Raw genomic sequence first — 13,949 nt, forward strand, 5'->3', positions numbered from 1 at the left:
TGGGCTGCACGGGGACCTCGTGGGGCCTCCACGCAGCCGGTGTTTGGCCGGAAAAGAGCTGCTGGAGGCCAGGGAGGCTGAAACGAGATCTCTGCACCACCCATTTTGGTGACCAGAGGTACCATGGGTTGGTCCTTTGATATTTCCAGGCCAGCCCTGCAGGCCAGATTTAAGCAAGATCTGGCGTGGGCCTTGAGTTTGACACCCTGCTTTAAGATGACAATGAAAAGTTAAGATTACAGCAAACAATGTAACAGGTTCATGATCTATTATCCAAAAAGCTGAAGGTAAAAATAAAATTCAACATGAAATATAAGGTTTGCTGATTCCAACCCCCATTTCATCTGCACTAGAGTGAAATAAATTGTGGTGTCTTTAAATTGGTTCCAACATCTGGAGCAACCAACTTTAAGACTCCACAGCCAGTAAATATGTATCACATTTGGAGACAGATGTAAAACTTGCAATTTTACCACCCAATGATCTAAAAAAAAACCTCCTTCATTTTTCCAAGCTGTATGTTAAACTTCTACTTACAGATTTTCCCATAAAACAACTCTCCATCATATGAGTGTCATCATACTGTTACACTCATTTGGTTCAGAACACAATCTGTACCATAGACTTCATTTCCCAAGCCCTTAATACTGTCTCACACTCATCTTTCCATGCCATACTTCTCCCTCTTTCTGTCATCTTCCTAATTGAAATGATTTTTGAGATATATCTTTGGATAATGGTAGTTTATTGATCTTTCTTTTAGTTGTGGCTCTCCAAGGTTCAAATTATCTCCATCAAAGTAGAATTTGAGAACTGGTTTTAATTTCTTTCCTTCTTTTTTATGCAGATGTTATGCATTGTATTCCAGCAATACTTTTGCAGTGCAACAATTCAGAAGTAAGGATTGTCTTGAATATTTATAATCTGTGTGGAATTTGCCTCTTGTAACTTTTTGGGAAATGTCAGCTGACTGATGGTTGGGAATGGTGTTTCCATCTATTCTAATCTGTCTGCTCAATCAGTATTTTGTGTTTGGTTTTCTTCAGAAGTTTGATTGGATGATAGATCATATGTAGCTTCACTGATGTGCTTTTCTGATGTTTGCTTGGTCAATTATTTCCATATTTTTCCAGTCAGATATGTGATTTATCCACTTAAATTAAAAATACCTTTGGGAGATGCATCACATATGCTTGAAAATGGGAAAACACATTGCTTTATTAAGAGTTAAATATGTGATCATTTTCACATTTGCATTCTGCCAGGCAGGGACAATACTTCCTCACTAACAGAAGTCAGCAAGTAGCATAGACATGGCCAATCATCATGGCTTTGTTCATCTGTTCAGCCTAGCTGTCATTTCTCCATTAGCATACATGGAGAGAATAAAAATAAAATATTAAATAAAAGTTCCATATACAGTTTGATATTTTTATAAACATTCTGGTCAACTGCCAAAAGAAGCAGATGATATCTTATTAATAGCACTTGTACTAGAACTTCCTGAATACATGCATTACTTTTTTCTGAGCACATGTAATTTTCCTTTTTGTTCCTTTCTCCATTAGTTGAGAGAACAACACAGATTGCTTCTACTGTTCTGGGGTTTGCATATCAGTGCATATGAGCCCATTTTTCAAGCAAACATATTTGGTAAGTCATACTTATTGATGTCAAAACAGGCAAGTAGATCAAACACTATCTCCAGTCAGACAAATCATCTGTGTAGTATACAATCATTTGCCTAGTCTTCATCTTGCCAACAGGACCTGGTCTTTTTAAAATTGTTTTTTCAACAATTCATGTTGTTATGATAATTGCATCTGGCACATAGTTATGTCAGAACTCTGTAGAGGTAAGAGGGGACCTGTCTGCCACAATTCAATAAAGACTGTGAATTTTTCATTGGTGAACAAGTTTTATAAAGTGCTTGACTTCCTTTCTAGTTCCATAGCAACTAGAAAATAACAATGTACCTGACACATTACTTTCTGTTTTGAATTCAGAGAATTCAGAGTGTGTGCATGCATATAGTAAATAAAATATACTCTTAAATTAATTTTTTATAATAAAAAAGTAAGGAAAAAAGCAAAGACTCTTTTGGAATCTTCTGCCTACAACAGGATCCTCTAAATTAGTCCACAGATTTCTAATGTTTGAGAGGAAGAACTTCCAAGATGGCAATTCTAATCTATTCCAGTTGCACTGGACCGTGTCAACATTCCCAACAATAAACCATAAGAATGCAGGAAATAATCTGGCCTCACACATCTTCAAATAGATTCCTGGTTAAAAAAAAAAAAAAAGTAAACGTTCCCCTTACACATATGTGCTAGTCATTTCTGGCTCTAGGGGGCAGTGTTCATCTCTGTTACAAAGCCAAAGAGCCAGCACTGTCTAAAGATGTCTCCATGGTCATGCGGCCAGCATGACTAAACACCGAAGGGGCATGGAACACTGTTACCTTTCTACCAAAGTGGTCCCTATTTTTCTACATATAGAAAATATAAATAGAATACCTGGTAGGAGCAGTTAATTCCGTATTTGCAGTGTAACATTTTTCAAATTCAACAAATTAGCAAAATTGGGAGATCACTGGACATATATTTTCCTAAATACTGGTGCTAAACCTACTGGGTTTATGGGTGAAAGGTTAGAATAGGATAGGATGGGATGGGATGGGATGGGATAGGATAGGATAGGATAGGATAGGACAGGACAGGACAGGAATAGGAATAGGAATAGGAATAGGAATAGGAATAGGAATAGGAATGGAATAGAATAGAATAGAATAGAATAGAATAGAATAGAATAGAATAGAATAGAATAGAATAGAATAGCAGAGTTGGAAGGGACCTTTGAGGTCTTCTCAGGCAGGAAGCTCTATACCATTTCAGCCAAATGGTTGTCCAATCTTTTCTTAAAAACTTCCAGTGTTGGAGCATTCACAACTTCGGTAGGCAAGTTGTTCCATGATTAATTGTTCTGTCTGAAAATAAACTGTCAGGTTCCAAAAAGCAGCACTGAAGAACTTCACATGTGGTTACAAATATTTTTACTAGATCTTTCTTATTGCTTATGGCGTATCATTGGGAAAATAGGAAAGCTGATTGCAGGAAACAGCTTGTGTGCTGATAACACTTCTGAGAACATTATAAACAGTCATTGACCATGTTTGTCTTTGGTAGTTTTTGAAACTGCAAATGAAACTAACTGCGTTATTAGCTTTATTTTTAAAGCTATTTTCACTAAATTCTTTTAAGTCAACCTATTTATAATACACATAATTCAGCACTAGGATTCTATTACACAGAATTATTATATCAAGTTCAGGAGTCTGAATTATATAATTATATGCCATAATGTAATCAGTAATAGCAATAGCACTTAGATTTATATACCACTTCACAGTGCTTTACAGTCCTCTCTAAGCGGTTTACAGAGTCAGCATATTGCCCCCAATAATCTGGGTCCTCATTTTACCCACCTCGGAAGGATGGAAGGCTGAATCAACCTTGAGCCTGGTGAGATTCGAACTGCGAAATTGCAGGCAGCCCACAGTACTCCATTCTAACCACTGCTCCACCTCAGCTCACAATTAATTGTGGAAGATACAACAAATATACAGTTAGCCTTATAGTTGACCATGATACCCTTCTGGGCCAGCTTCCAAGCCTACAGTGGTTCTCCTCCTTTCTTCAGGGCTGGATCCAGTTGGTTTTGGTAGTGGGAAGAAGTTAACCAAAGGGCCTTGTTTTGTAGAATACTTTGGAGCTCTGCATTCTCCCCATTTCTATTCAAACTGATGCTATTGAGGGAGGTCATTTTTATTTTGTTTTTTTAAAAAATTATTGAAAACTTTAATTACAATAGTAAAAGCAAATACAAACGAAACTCAGAGAAAAGGAGACATAGAAAGGAAAAAAGAAAAAGAGAAAGGAAAGAAAATAGGTGATTTCTGATCTTCAGCAGAACTTGTAGAAACAGACTTAGTAACTCAGTACTCCCTGTAAGATTACAAGCAAATTTCTTCCCATAACCCATTTCTTATGTATATACAAATCCATAATTCATCAAGTTTTGAGTCCTGTGTTAGCAAAAAGTATGTAAAATGTTACCAGAGATTTATGTCTTATTTTAACCTTGGTTAAAAAAAAACCCGCTATATATTTATTCCTTTTACTTCTAACAGTCCTAAGTCTCTAAGTCATTCAAATATTGTTTTACAATTTGATCTTTTTTCATTTTTTTTCTTTTTCCCATCCCAAAGGCTTCTTCAAGACTTTAGCAAGGAGTAGAGGAGTAGAGGAGTAGAGAAAGCACCAAGCTTTGTGACACCTTGCAAAGCAGGAACTGGTGAGCTGGACCTCTTGCTCCCTATGAACACCAACTGAGACTGGCATCAGAAGGAGGTGAAGTGCAACCCACCCCAACTCCCTAAGTCAGTCCAAAAGGATACCATGATAGATGATGTAGAAAGCTGCCAAGAGTTTAAAAAGAGCAAAGATGAATCCATTCCATTCTAACCAGAGATCATCCATACCACTGAGAAAGAAAAACAAGAAATCCAAGAAGAAATCAGCATGGCTGCACAAAGATCTCTCTGGCAAATTGAAAGAAAAAAAGGACAAGTACAAAAAATGGAAAGAAGGACATACAACTAAGGCAGAATATCAGCAGATAGCCAGAATCTGCAAAGACGAAGTCAGGATAGCAAAGGCTCAGAACGAACAAAGACTTGCAACAAAAGTCAAAGATAATTTTAAAAAGTTTCTTCCAACATATAAATAACAAGAAAAAAATCAAGGAAACAGTCGGTCCACTAAAGAGAGAAGATGGCAAGGAAGTAACAGGCAACAGAGAGAAAGCAGAATTGTTTAAGTCATTCTTTGCATCCATCTTCATGCAAAAAGAAACTATATATAGCTCAACCCACCAAAAACATAACTGTAAAAGACAGACCAGAAATAAAAGTTAAAATAAGCAAAAAAATAGTAAGAGATCACCTGTCTGATCTTGATGAAAACAAATCACTTCAACAAATCACTGATGGATTACATCCCAGAGTTTTAAAGGAGCTGGCAGAGGTCATCTCAGAACCACTGCACCATATCTTTCAAAAATCCTGGAGCACCTGGGAACTACCAGAGGACTGGAAAAGAGCTGATGTGGTTGCCATCTTCAAAAAAGGGAAAAAAACGGACCCAGGAAACTATAAACCAATCAGCCTAACATCAATCCCCGGGGAGATACTGAAAAGATAATAAAAAAACAGAACTGCCAACATCTAGAAACAAGTAAAGTAATAACTAGCAGTCAGCACGGGTTTGTTAAGAACAGATCATGCCAAACCAATCATTTCATTCTTCAACACAGTGACTAAATTAGTAGACCAGCAAAATACTGTGGGCATAATATATTTAGATTTCAGCAAGGCATTCGACAAAGTAGACCACAACCTACTTCTTAGTAAGCTAGAAAAACGTGGAATAGATAGCACCACCACTAGATGGACTCACAACTGGCTGGCAAACCGTACTCAACAAGTAGTCCTTAGTGGGTCTACGTCTACATGGAGGGAAGTAAGCAGTGGGGTGCCACAAGGTTCCGTCTTAGGCCCAGTACTCTTCAATATCTTCATTAATGACTTAGATGAGGGAATAGAAGGGAAACTTACCAAATTTGCAGATGATACTAAGCTAGCAGGAATAGCTAACACCCAAGAAGATAGGCTCAAGATCCAGATGGATCTTGACAGACTAGAACACTAGGCCGTATCTAACAAAATGAAATTCAATGTAGAGAAAAGTAAAATCTTACACTTAGGCAAGAAAAACCAAAAGTACACATTGGGTGAAACCAGACTCAATAGCAGTAACTGTGAGAAGGATCTTGGACAACCAGCTAAATATGAATCAGCAGAGTGCAGCAGCAGCCAAAAAAGCTGATGCAATCCTAAATTGTATTAACAGAGGGATACAATCAAGATCAAGGGAAGTACTAATACCACTCTATAAAGCCTTAGTACTGCATCCAGTTTTGTTCATCGCATTATAAAAAAGATGTTGAGACTCTAGAAAAAGTACAGAGAAGAACAACCAGGATTAGGGGACTGGAGGCTAAAACATACAATGAATGGTTGTAAGAACTGGGCTTGGGTAGTCTAGTAAAGAGAAGGACCAGGGTAGACAAGTTAGCGGTCTTCCAATATTTGAGGGGCTGCCACAGGGAGGAAGGGGTCAAGCTTTTTTCTAAAGTGCCTGTAGGCCAGACAAAGAATAATGGATGGAAACTGAACAAGGAGAGATTTAACCTGGAAATAAGGAGAAACTTTCTGACAGTGTGAACAATGCTGTTTTAGTCTCACATTGTGGCCTGAAATCTGACTGAAAAAATCCCATATAATACATTTCCTCTAGGGTCTGCTGGATTTGCAATGCCATTACTTTCTCAATCACCTTCGCTAAAAAGTAAAGTGGGAGATTTTTCTCAGGAACTAAACCACTCTGAGTGGTTAAAGACATATTGCTGCTGTTGATTAATTATACTATTCCTGGAAGACAGCCCCTGCTTAGTGGATATAAGTAACTCTGCCACTTATTCCCAATGCAACTTGCAAATGACACGAGTTCAGAAAATACCCCGAGTAAAGATCAAAGCTAACAGACATGCGTTTCAACAAAGGTGCTAAGTAGTGGCAGTAGTATGAGTAAAGTGTGAGTTACAAAGAGGAGGGAGAAATATACTTTTTGTGCCATCATAAGATCCCACTCAGGATTGAATTCCCTGCTGGGAAGGATAAGCAAAAAGAGACAGAGGTTCATGCTGTGTGCTAAAAATACTGCATTGGCCAAAATACTGAACTAGCCCTTTCTTATGGTGTCTCCCATTTACTTTCCCATCAGTCACTTCCTACTTTTGTTGTAGTAGTCTCTACATTTTTCTAAGAACACATCGTATTTCCTGGTGTTTGTCCTTTTCTTTGCTGTTGATGATGATAGGAGCAAAATATGGAAGTACTTCAAATGGAAATAGGTTGAACAGACATTAAAAATATAGTGATACGTGACCATAGCAATCTCAGTATATTTTTAGCAGGTAATGTTCCTTTCAGTAACAGAGCAAAAAACTTACTGCATCCGTATATCATATCAATATTGCTGCCATACTATAATTTAAGGCAATGCAATCATGCCTCTGGCATCTTCCCTGTTACTCTGTACTGATGCATATGCATATGTCCCAGTAGGAAGTTACATTGGCAACTAGTACGTGGATTCTTGAGATTTTCAACGCAGAAGATATTTTAAGTAAAAAAATAACCCCTAGGGGTCAGAAATCCATTTTAGTTATGAAATTGTGCATATACTTTCAGGCAGCGGGTTGGATGGAAAGCAGAAATGTGATACAATAAGACAATAAAACAGAAGAGAACATATTTTCTGAAATTACATTAGAGCATTTCAGCTGATATGTGGAATAGAAATCCTAGAAAAGGTAGATTATAAATTCTACAAAAGAATAAATTTTCTTGACTCTTCTTGTCAGAAGGTCACAAAAGGTGATCACATGATCCCAGGACACTGCAAATGTCATAAAAATGAGTCAGTTGTCAAACATCTGAATTTTGATCATGTGATCATGGGGATGCCATAATGTTCGTAAGTGTGAAAAACAATCATTAGTCACTTTTTTCAGTGTCATTGTAATCTTGAATGATAATTAAACGAGCTGTGGTAAGTCGAGAACTACATGTATGGGGTAATATTCTTTCACAGTGGAGATCTTTGATTAAGACAAGAGTACATCTTTTAGGCCAGGTGTCCCCTACAGTGATGCGATTCAAAAAATGTTACTACCAGTTCTGTGGGTGTGGCTTGGTGGGCATGGCAGGAGAAGGATACTGTAAAATCTCCAGTCAGAGGTGGGATTTGCCGGTTCTCCGAACTACTCAAAATTTCCACTACCACTTCTCCAGAACTAGTCAGAACCTGCTGAATACCACCTCTGGTCCCCAACCCTGATCCATGAACTGGCACCGATCCACAGCATGCCAGAAACTGGGCCACACAAACAAGTGAAGCCCCATCCCTGGGATACAGGCATCATACGAAACCACACCCTCTCCAGTCCATAGAACCAGATCCTGGTGCCCAAAATGTTGGGTGGGCACTGTTTTAGGCAACAACTCTTTTGTAGTTAAATATTTTTTTCAATTTTTTCTTCCTATTCACTCTAACTTGGTGTTTGAATATTTTTACATATTTTTCTGAATTATTCTGAGATAACAGTATTTAAATATTTCAGATTGTTTATCTCAAATTAATATTGATATATACAATTTTAAAATACCAGTGAATTTTGAGGAAATGTTAGTACACTTAGATATCCATGTTAGTAACTTTAAGAAATTTCCAGCAAATTAGTAAATTATTAAGGAAATTTCAGAGGAACAATTCCTACATTTTCTTTATCTAAATTAGGATTGGCATATGATGGGATGGCTAGCTTTCCTAACTTTCAGCTTTAGCACTGTGTATATACAACCAGTTTTTTAAACTAAGTTGTCACAAGAAGAATTTCTATTTTCTAAAACTGGAGAATATCAGCACATCCATTTAAAACATCTTTTTTTATTTCACAATTTTCTCCAAATGCATTAGCTGCACCTAAAATACCCGATTTACTATGAACACTGAAATACATTACAGGTAGTCCTATATTTTAAAGAACAAATAAATATTATAGCGGGTATAATAGTTGCAAGAATTTAAGTAAATAAGCTTGGGGATTCCCATCTTAGTATATCAGTTATTCAAGGTTTAAATGTATTTCTTACAATCTTTAGTTGATGCTAATTCATCAAAACATTTTTTTCATGTTAAGTGAACAAATCAGAGAATATTCGAATAACATTTTGTCTTTCAACTTCATTATGGTAGAAGTATAAAATGATACAGCTCAGTTATCAGGTAGAAGTTTAAATAGTATAGTGTTTGAATTGCTACAGATCTGACGGAAGCATGAATGGTTTCCAAAAAGACCAAAGCATGAAGAAGAATCTTGAATCGAGCTGATATAAACAAGATTGAGTTGGGACTTCCTTCTCTGTTTTCTTAACTCCTGTCCCGCCCCCGCTTCTTCTTTTTTTTTTTGCTTACCAGTCTTTTTCTGCATACTGCTTACCCTGAGAAGGAATAGCAAGGTGGGTAAATATGTTTGTAGCTAATCTAAAGAAAATTCCTCAAGAGGAAGAATGTGTATAAATAGGCATGGGTAGGAAAATAGGCGTAGGACAGAGAAACGTATTCCTGAGGCCCTGCTGTAATTTGTGGTAATATTTGTAAGGTTTCTGACAGGTAGACAATATTTTATCTGAAATAATGTTGAATTGGGGTGGGATTGCCATCAGAGAATGGAAGGGACTGTGCAAATGGGATGGTGCAGATGGTTATTGACATCACTATGCAACAGTGTGGATATCTTTCATCTTTTTGAACATTATATCATTGGTTATCAGAGACTATTTACCAGACAAATGCAACCCTTTTTTTGGTAACACTTGAACACAAATGCATACAACGGTCATTGGTGTGTACTTTCATTGTTGACCAACTCTTCCATAAACAGAGTACTGAGGGCATTGGGGGGAGTGGGGGAGGCTGTGTTATGGCTGCAACTGCTCCATGCCCAGTATGTTTGTATGATAGAGAAATTGGGGCAAAGACCTGCCTTAATATTTTTAAAACTTAACCCTTTCAGAACAGCCATCTCTATCTTGCTCATGGTTTCTAGAGCAGAAGATGCACGGGTCTTTCTGCCAAGGAATTGTGTGTCCCAAATTCTTGCTTCCAATTTGTTTTTAAAGCAGGGGTCTCCAACCTTGGCAAGGTTAAGCCTGGCGGACTTCAGCTCCCAGAATTCCCCAGCCAAGGAGCTGAAGTCCGCCAGGCTTAACCTTGCCAAGGTTGGAGACCCCTGTTCTAAAGAGCAGGAAGGGGATGGGCGGGATATTCACTCTGTACAAGTTCAAGGAAACTCTGTTTCCTTCCCCCTCCCCTAGTCTTTTTTGATCAAATTCGCGATTCGGATACCATTTTCGACCACCATCTCATCTAGCGGAATCTCTCTCTCTCTCTCTCACACACACACACACAGAGAGAGAGAGAGCCCGCAACCCTGTTCTTTGGGAGGTGGGGAGGGCGGCCGTTTACCCCGCTGCTCCGACTTGCGGCCAAAGTCGCCACTGCGTGCGCTCGGCCCCGCTTCCGCCGCCTCAAATCCGCCGTCGGCGGGGCCCACGGGGGCTCCCAAAACCGCGGCTGCCCTCGCTTCTTCTCCATCTCCCACTCGCTCCGCTCTGTTTCCTTCCCGCGAATCCCGCCTCCCGTCCCACCTTGGGCGCGCTGCTTTCTCTTTCTGCGTCCCAGTCTTGTAGGGGAGGCCAGCCAGGGCTTCCGACCTCACGTGGGAAACGGCTGGAGAAGTCGCCGGGGTGGACGGTTGAGGGCAGGAAGGGCGTGGGAAAGAACGGCGGGCGGCATGCTGGCTTAGAGCAAGCTGGCTTTTCGGAGACAATGGGGCAGCCCTACTCCCCACCTCCCCGTCAGGGCAGCAAATCGTGGAGCGGTGCAGCTTCTTTATTTCTGCGCGAGGAAGTTTCCCACCCCTTGCGCCCCTATATATATATATATAGTATACAGTATATATAGTATGTGTGTGTGTGTGTGTGTGTGTGTATATATATATATATATATATATACACACACACATACATCATACATACATACATACATACATACATATATATATATATATATATATATACACACACACACACAGTATATATAGTATACTGTGAGAGAGAGAGAGAGAGAGATCCGCACGCAGACTCACGTTTGCACAATCCTCCCGCCCACCTAGCAACCCACCACCCTCCTCTCTCAGCCCAGCCGGGCGTGTGTGTTTTGTGGCGATGGGGGTCAGGCTTTCGATCAGGCAGGCAGTCTCTGTGGCGGACGGCGTGAGGCGTCCGCAGCTGTACAGCACGCAGCTTTTCAACGCCTGGATTTCAGGGCGGTAACAAAGGCAAAAAAAAAGAAAGAAAGAACGAGCGAGCGAGCGAGCGAAAGGAAGGAAGGACACTCCGGCAACAGGACGACTCCCTGGGCCGCGGCCAGAATCAGCAGCAGTACCACCAGTAGCAATAGCAACAAACGGGGAGATACAACAGTTGAAAGTGAGTACAACAAACAAACAAACGAAAAACCCAACTTCCGAGGACCAACCTTTGCAAACACACGTGCACGTTCATTTGGATTACATATCGCACATGGGTGACTAGGAAGGAAGGAAACTGTTTCCTTTGCCCGCATCCTTGCTTTTTCTCTGGCGAAGATCGTTTCTGCTCCACCAGTTCCACTAGGCGAAAGATGAAACTTCGCAATCTTCCTTTCCCGAATCTCCGGCAACCTATTCCAAACTTACTTTATTTTTTATTTATTTGATTTGTCAATTGTTTACAAGATAATAAGTATAAGTGTATACATAGTTATGAATACATGAAATGGGTACATATAAGAAAAATAAAAGAAACAATAGGACAGGGACGGTAGGCACGTTGGTGCACTTATGCACGCTCCCTAGAGACCTCTTAGGAAAGGGGTGAGGTCAATAGTAGACAGTCTAAGGTTTAAGTTTTTGGGGTTTGGGGAAGAAACTACAGAGTATTCCAGACATTGACTACTCTGTTGATGAAGTTGTATTTCCTGCAATCAAGTTTGGTGCAGTTAACCTTGAGTTTGTATCTATTGTGTGCTCTTGTGTTGTTATGGTTGAAGCTGAAGTATTCATTTACAGCAGGGGTGTCCAACCTTTCACCTTCCCTGGGCCACATTAGAAGATGAAAATTTGGTTTGGGCCGCACATAAAATAAAATAACAGTAACGATACCTGATCATCCAAAAAAACCATAGAAAACATAGTTAACATATTAAATTTATTTCGAAATGAAGTTAGTGAGATGTTTTTATTATTTATTATTAATTATTAATTAAAAATTATTTATTTTTTATTATGGTTTTTTTATCACAGTTTTTTTATCATGGTTTATTTTCCGCCAAATTTTTTTTGGGGGCGGGAGAAAGCTCACCCGCCTCGCGCCTACCTCTCCTCCTGCAAATGGCCCAGCTGGATGAGGCAGGACTGGAAGGCAGAAGCAGCAGCAGCGGTGAGGGCAGAAGCCTTCCCCCGCCGCCGCCGCTTCTTCCCCACCACCGCTGCTGCCCCCGCCGCTTCTTCCCCCGCCACCACCACCGCTACTGCCCCCGCCGCGGGGGCAGCGGGAGCAGAAGCAGCAGTGGTGGCGGGGGAAGAAGCGGCGGCGGGGGGGCGGCGGGGGCAGAGCGGCGGCGGGGGGGCAGAAGCAGAGGCGGGGCAGCGGCGGCAGCGGGGGCAGAAGCGGCAGCGGGGGCAGAAGCGGCGGCGGCAGCAGCGGCAGTGACGGCGGGGGCAGAAGCGGTGGCAGCGGGGGCAACAGCAGGAGGTGGCGCTCTGACGGCGCCCGCCTTTTCTCTTGCTGCTTGGCCTGGCGCTTGCCTCGCCCCGCCTCGCGCCTGCCTCTCCTCCTCCTCCTCGCTGGCTCTGGCATGAAGGTTGGGGTGGGCACTGGGCCGCATTACGAGGCGACCTGGGCCGCATGCGGCCCATGGGCCGCGGGTTGGACAAGCCTGATTTACAGGTAGGACATTGCAATGTATGATTTTATATACCATGCTTAAATCAGACCGAAGACGGCGTAATTCAAGGTTTTCTAGTTCTAGAATTTCAAGTCTGGTGACATAAGGTATTCTACAACGAGTAGAGGAGTGGAGAATTCTTCTTGTGAAATATTTCTGGACTTTCTCAATTGTGCTAATAGCAGATACCTAACCTGGGTTCCAGACTGATGAGTTGTATTCAAGTATTGGTCTAGCAAATGTTTTGTATGCTCTAGTTAATAGTGTGATATTACCAGAGAAAAAGCTATGTAGGATTAGGTTAACAACTCTTAATGCCTTTTTGGCTATGTAGTTGCAGTGGGCTCTAGCACTTAGATCATTAGAGGTGAGTATTCCAAGGTCCTTTACAGAGTTTGGATCATCAACAAGATCTTGACTATTCAGCTTGTATTTTATTTTCTGATTTTTTTGCCAATATGTAAGACAGAGCATTTATTTGTTGAGATTTGAAGTTGCCATTTGTTTGACCATTCTGATACATAGTCAAGATCTTTTTGAAGGGTAGCAGTATTGTCTGTGGTATTGAACAGCTTTACATCATCAGCGAAAAGAATGCAGTTGCTCTTAATATGATCACAGAGGTCATTTATGTAGAGTATGAAGAGAGTTGGTCCTAGAACACTGCCTTGGGGGACACCACTATTGACAGGTACAGAATTTGATAGGACACTCCCAATTTTGACCATTTGTTGTCTGTTTGACAGGAATGCTTCTATCCAGTTGTCTGTTTGACAGGAATGCTTCTATCCAGTTATGCAGTTGTCCAGAGATACCATAGGATTTTATTTTTAGGAGTAGTTTGTCGTGTACCACTGAATCAAAGGCTTTACAGAAGTCTATGTAGATTGCGTCTATTGTTTTGCCCTGATCAAGTTGTGTAGTCCATGTGTTTTCGCAGTGTAAGAGTTGCAGATTACAGGATGGTTTTTTTCTGAAACCAAATTGTTTATTGAGAATAGGTTGTTTGTCTCTAAGTGGAGGATAATGGATTGGTTAATAATTGATTCCATGACTTTACAGGTGATGCAGCATAAGGAGATTGGTCTGTAATTTTCAACTAGGCTGGGGTCTCCCTTTTTGAAGATGGGGATGACCGTGGCTTGTGACCATAGGTTAGGCAAGGAACTGGTCCTGAAAGATTTTTCAAAGATTATGCTTAGAGGTTTGGCT

The 13,949-nt window shown here is 40.5% G+C and overlaps 2 protein-coding genes across 3 annotated transcripts in view; one reads left to right on the top strand and one right to left on the bottom strand.

Annotated features, from left to right (window-relative positions):
• Positions 1–11,392, bottom strand: part of ADIPOQ (adiponectin, C1Q and collagen domain containing) — a 30,966-nt gene extending 19,574 nt beyond the window's left edge. The window contains exon 1 of the mRNA XM_087933161.1: positions 11,289–11,392. Coding sequence (XP_087789287.1) covers positions 11,289–11,314 — 26 coding nt within the window. The 5' untranslated portion in view covers positions 11,315–11,392. The remainder of the gene's footprint in view (positions 1–11,288) is intronic.
• The window catches only part of ST6GAL1 (ST6 beta-galactoside alpha-2,6-sialyltransferase 1), a 66,142-nt gene continuing 61,366 nt past the window's right edge, over positions 9,174–13,949 (top strand). Inside the window, exon 1 of one of the 2 annotated variants that reach the window (XM_087933160.1) lies at positions 9,174–9,205. The gene's annotated coding sequence lies outside the window, so the exon portion shown is untranslated. Of the gene's footprint in view, positions 9,206–10,936; positions 11,240–13,949 lie in introns of those variants that run through there. The other variant, XM_087933158.1, reaches the window with a different exon arrangement.

This window comes from Pseudonaja textilis, chromosome 4 (assembly GCF_049901715.1).
Source record: "Pseudonaja textilis isolate UNSWEBS1 chromosome 4, rPseTex1.2, whole genome shotgun sequence".
In the NCBI taxonomy this organism is placed as follows: domain Eukaryota; kingdom Metazoa; phylum Chordata; class Lepidosauria; order Squamata; family Elapidae; genus Pseudonaja; species Pseudonaja textilis.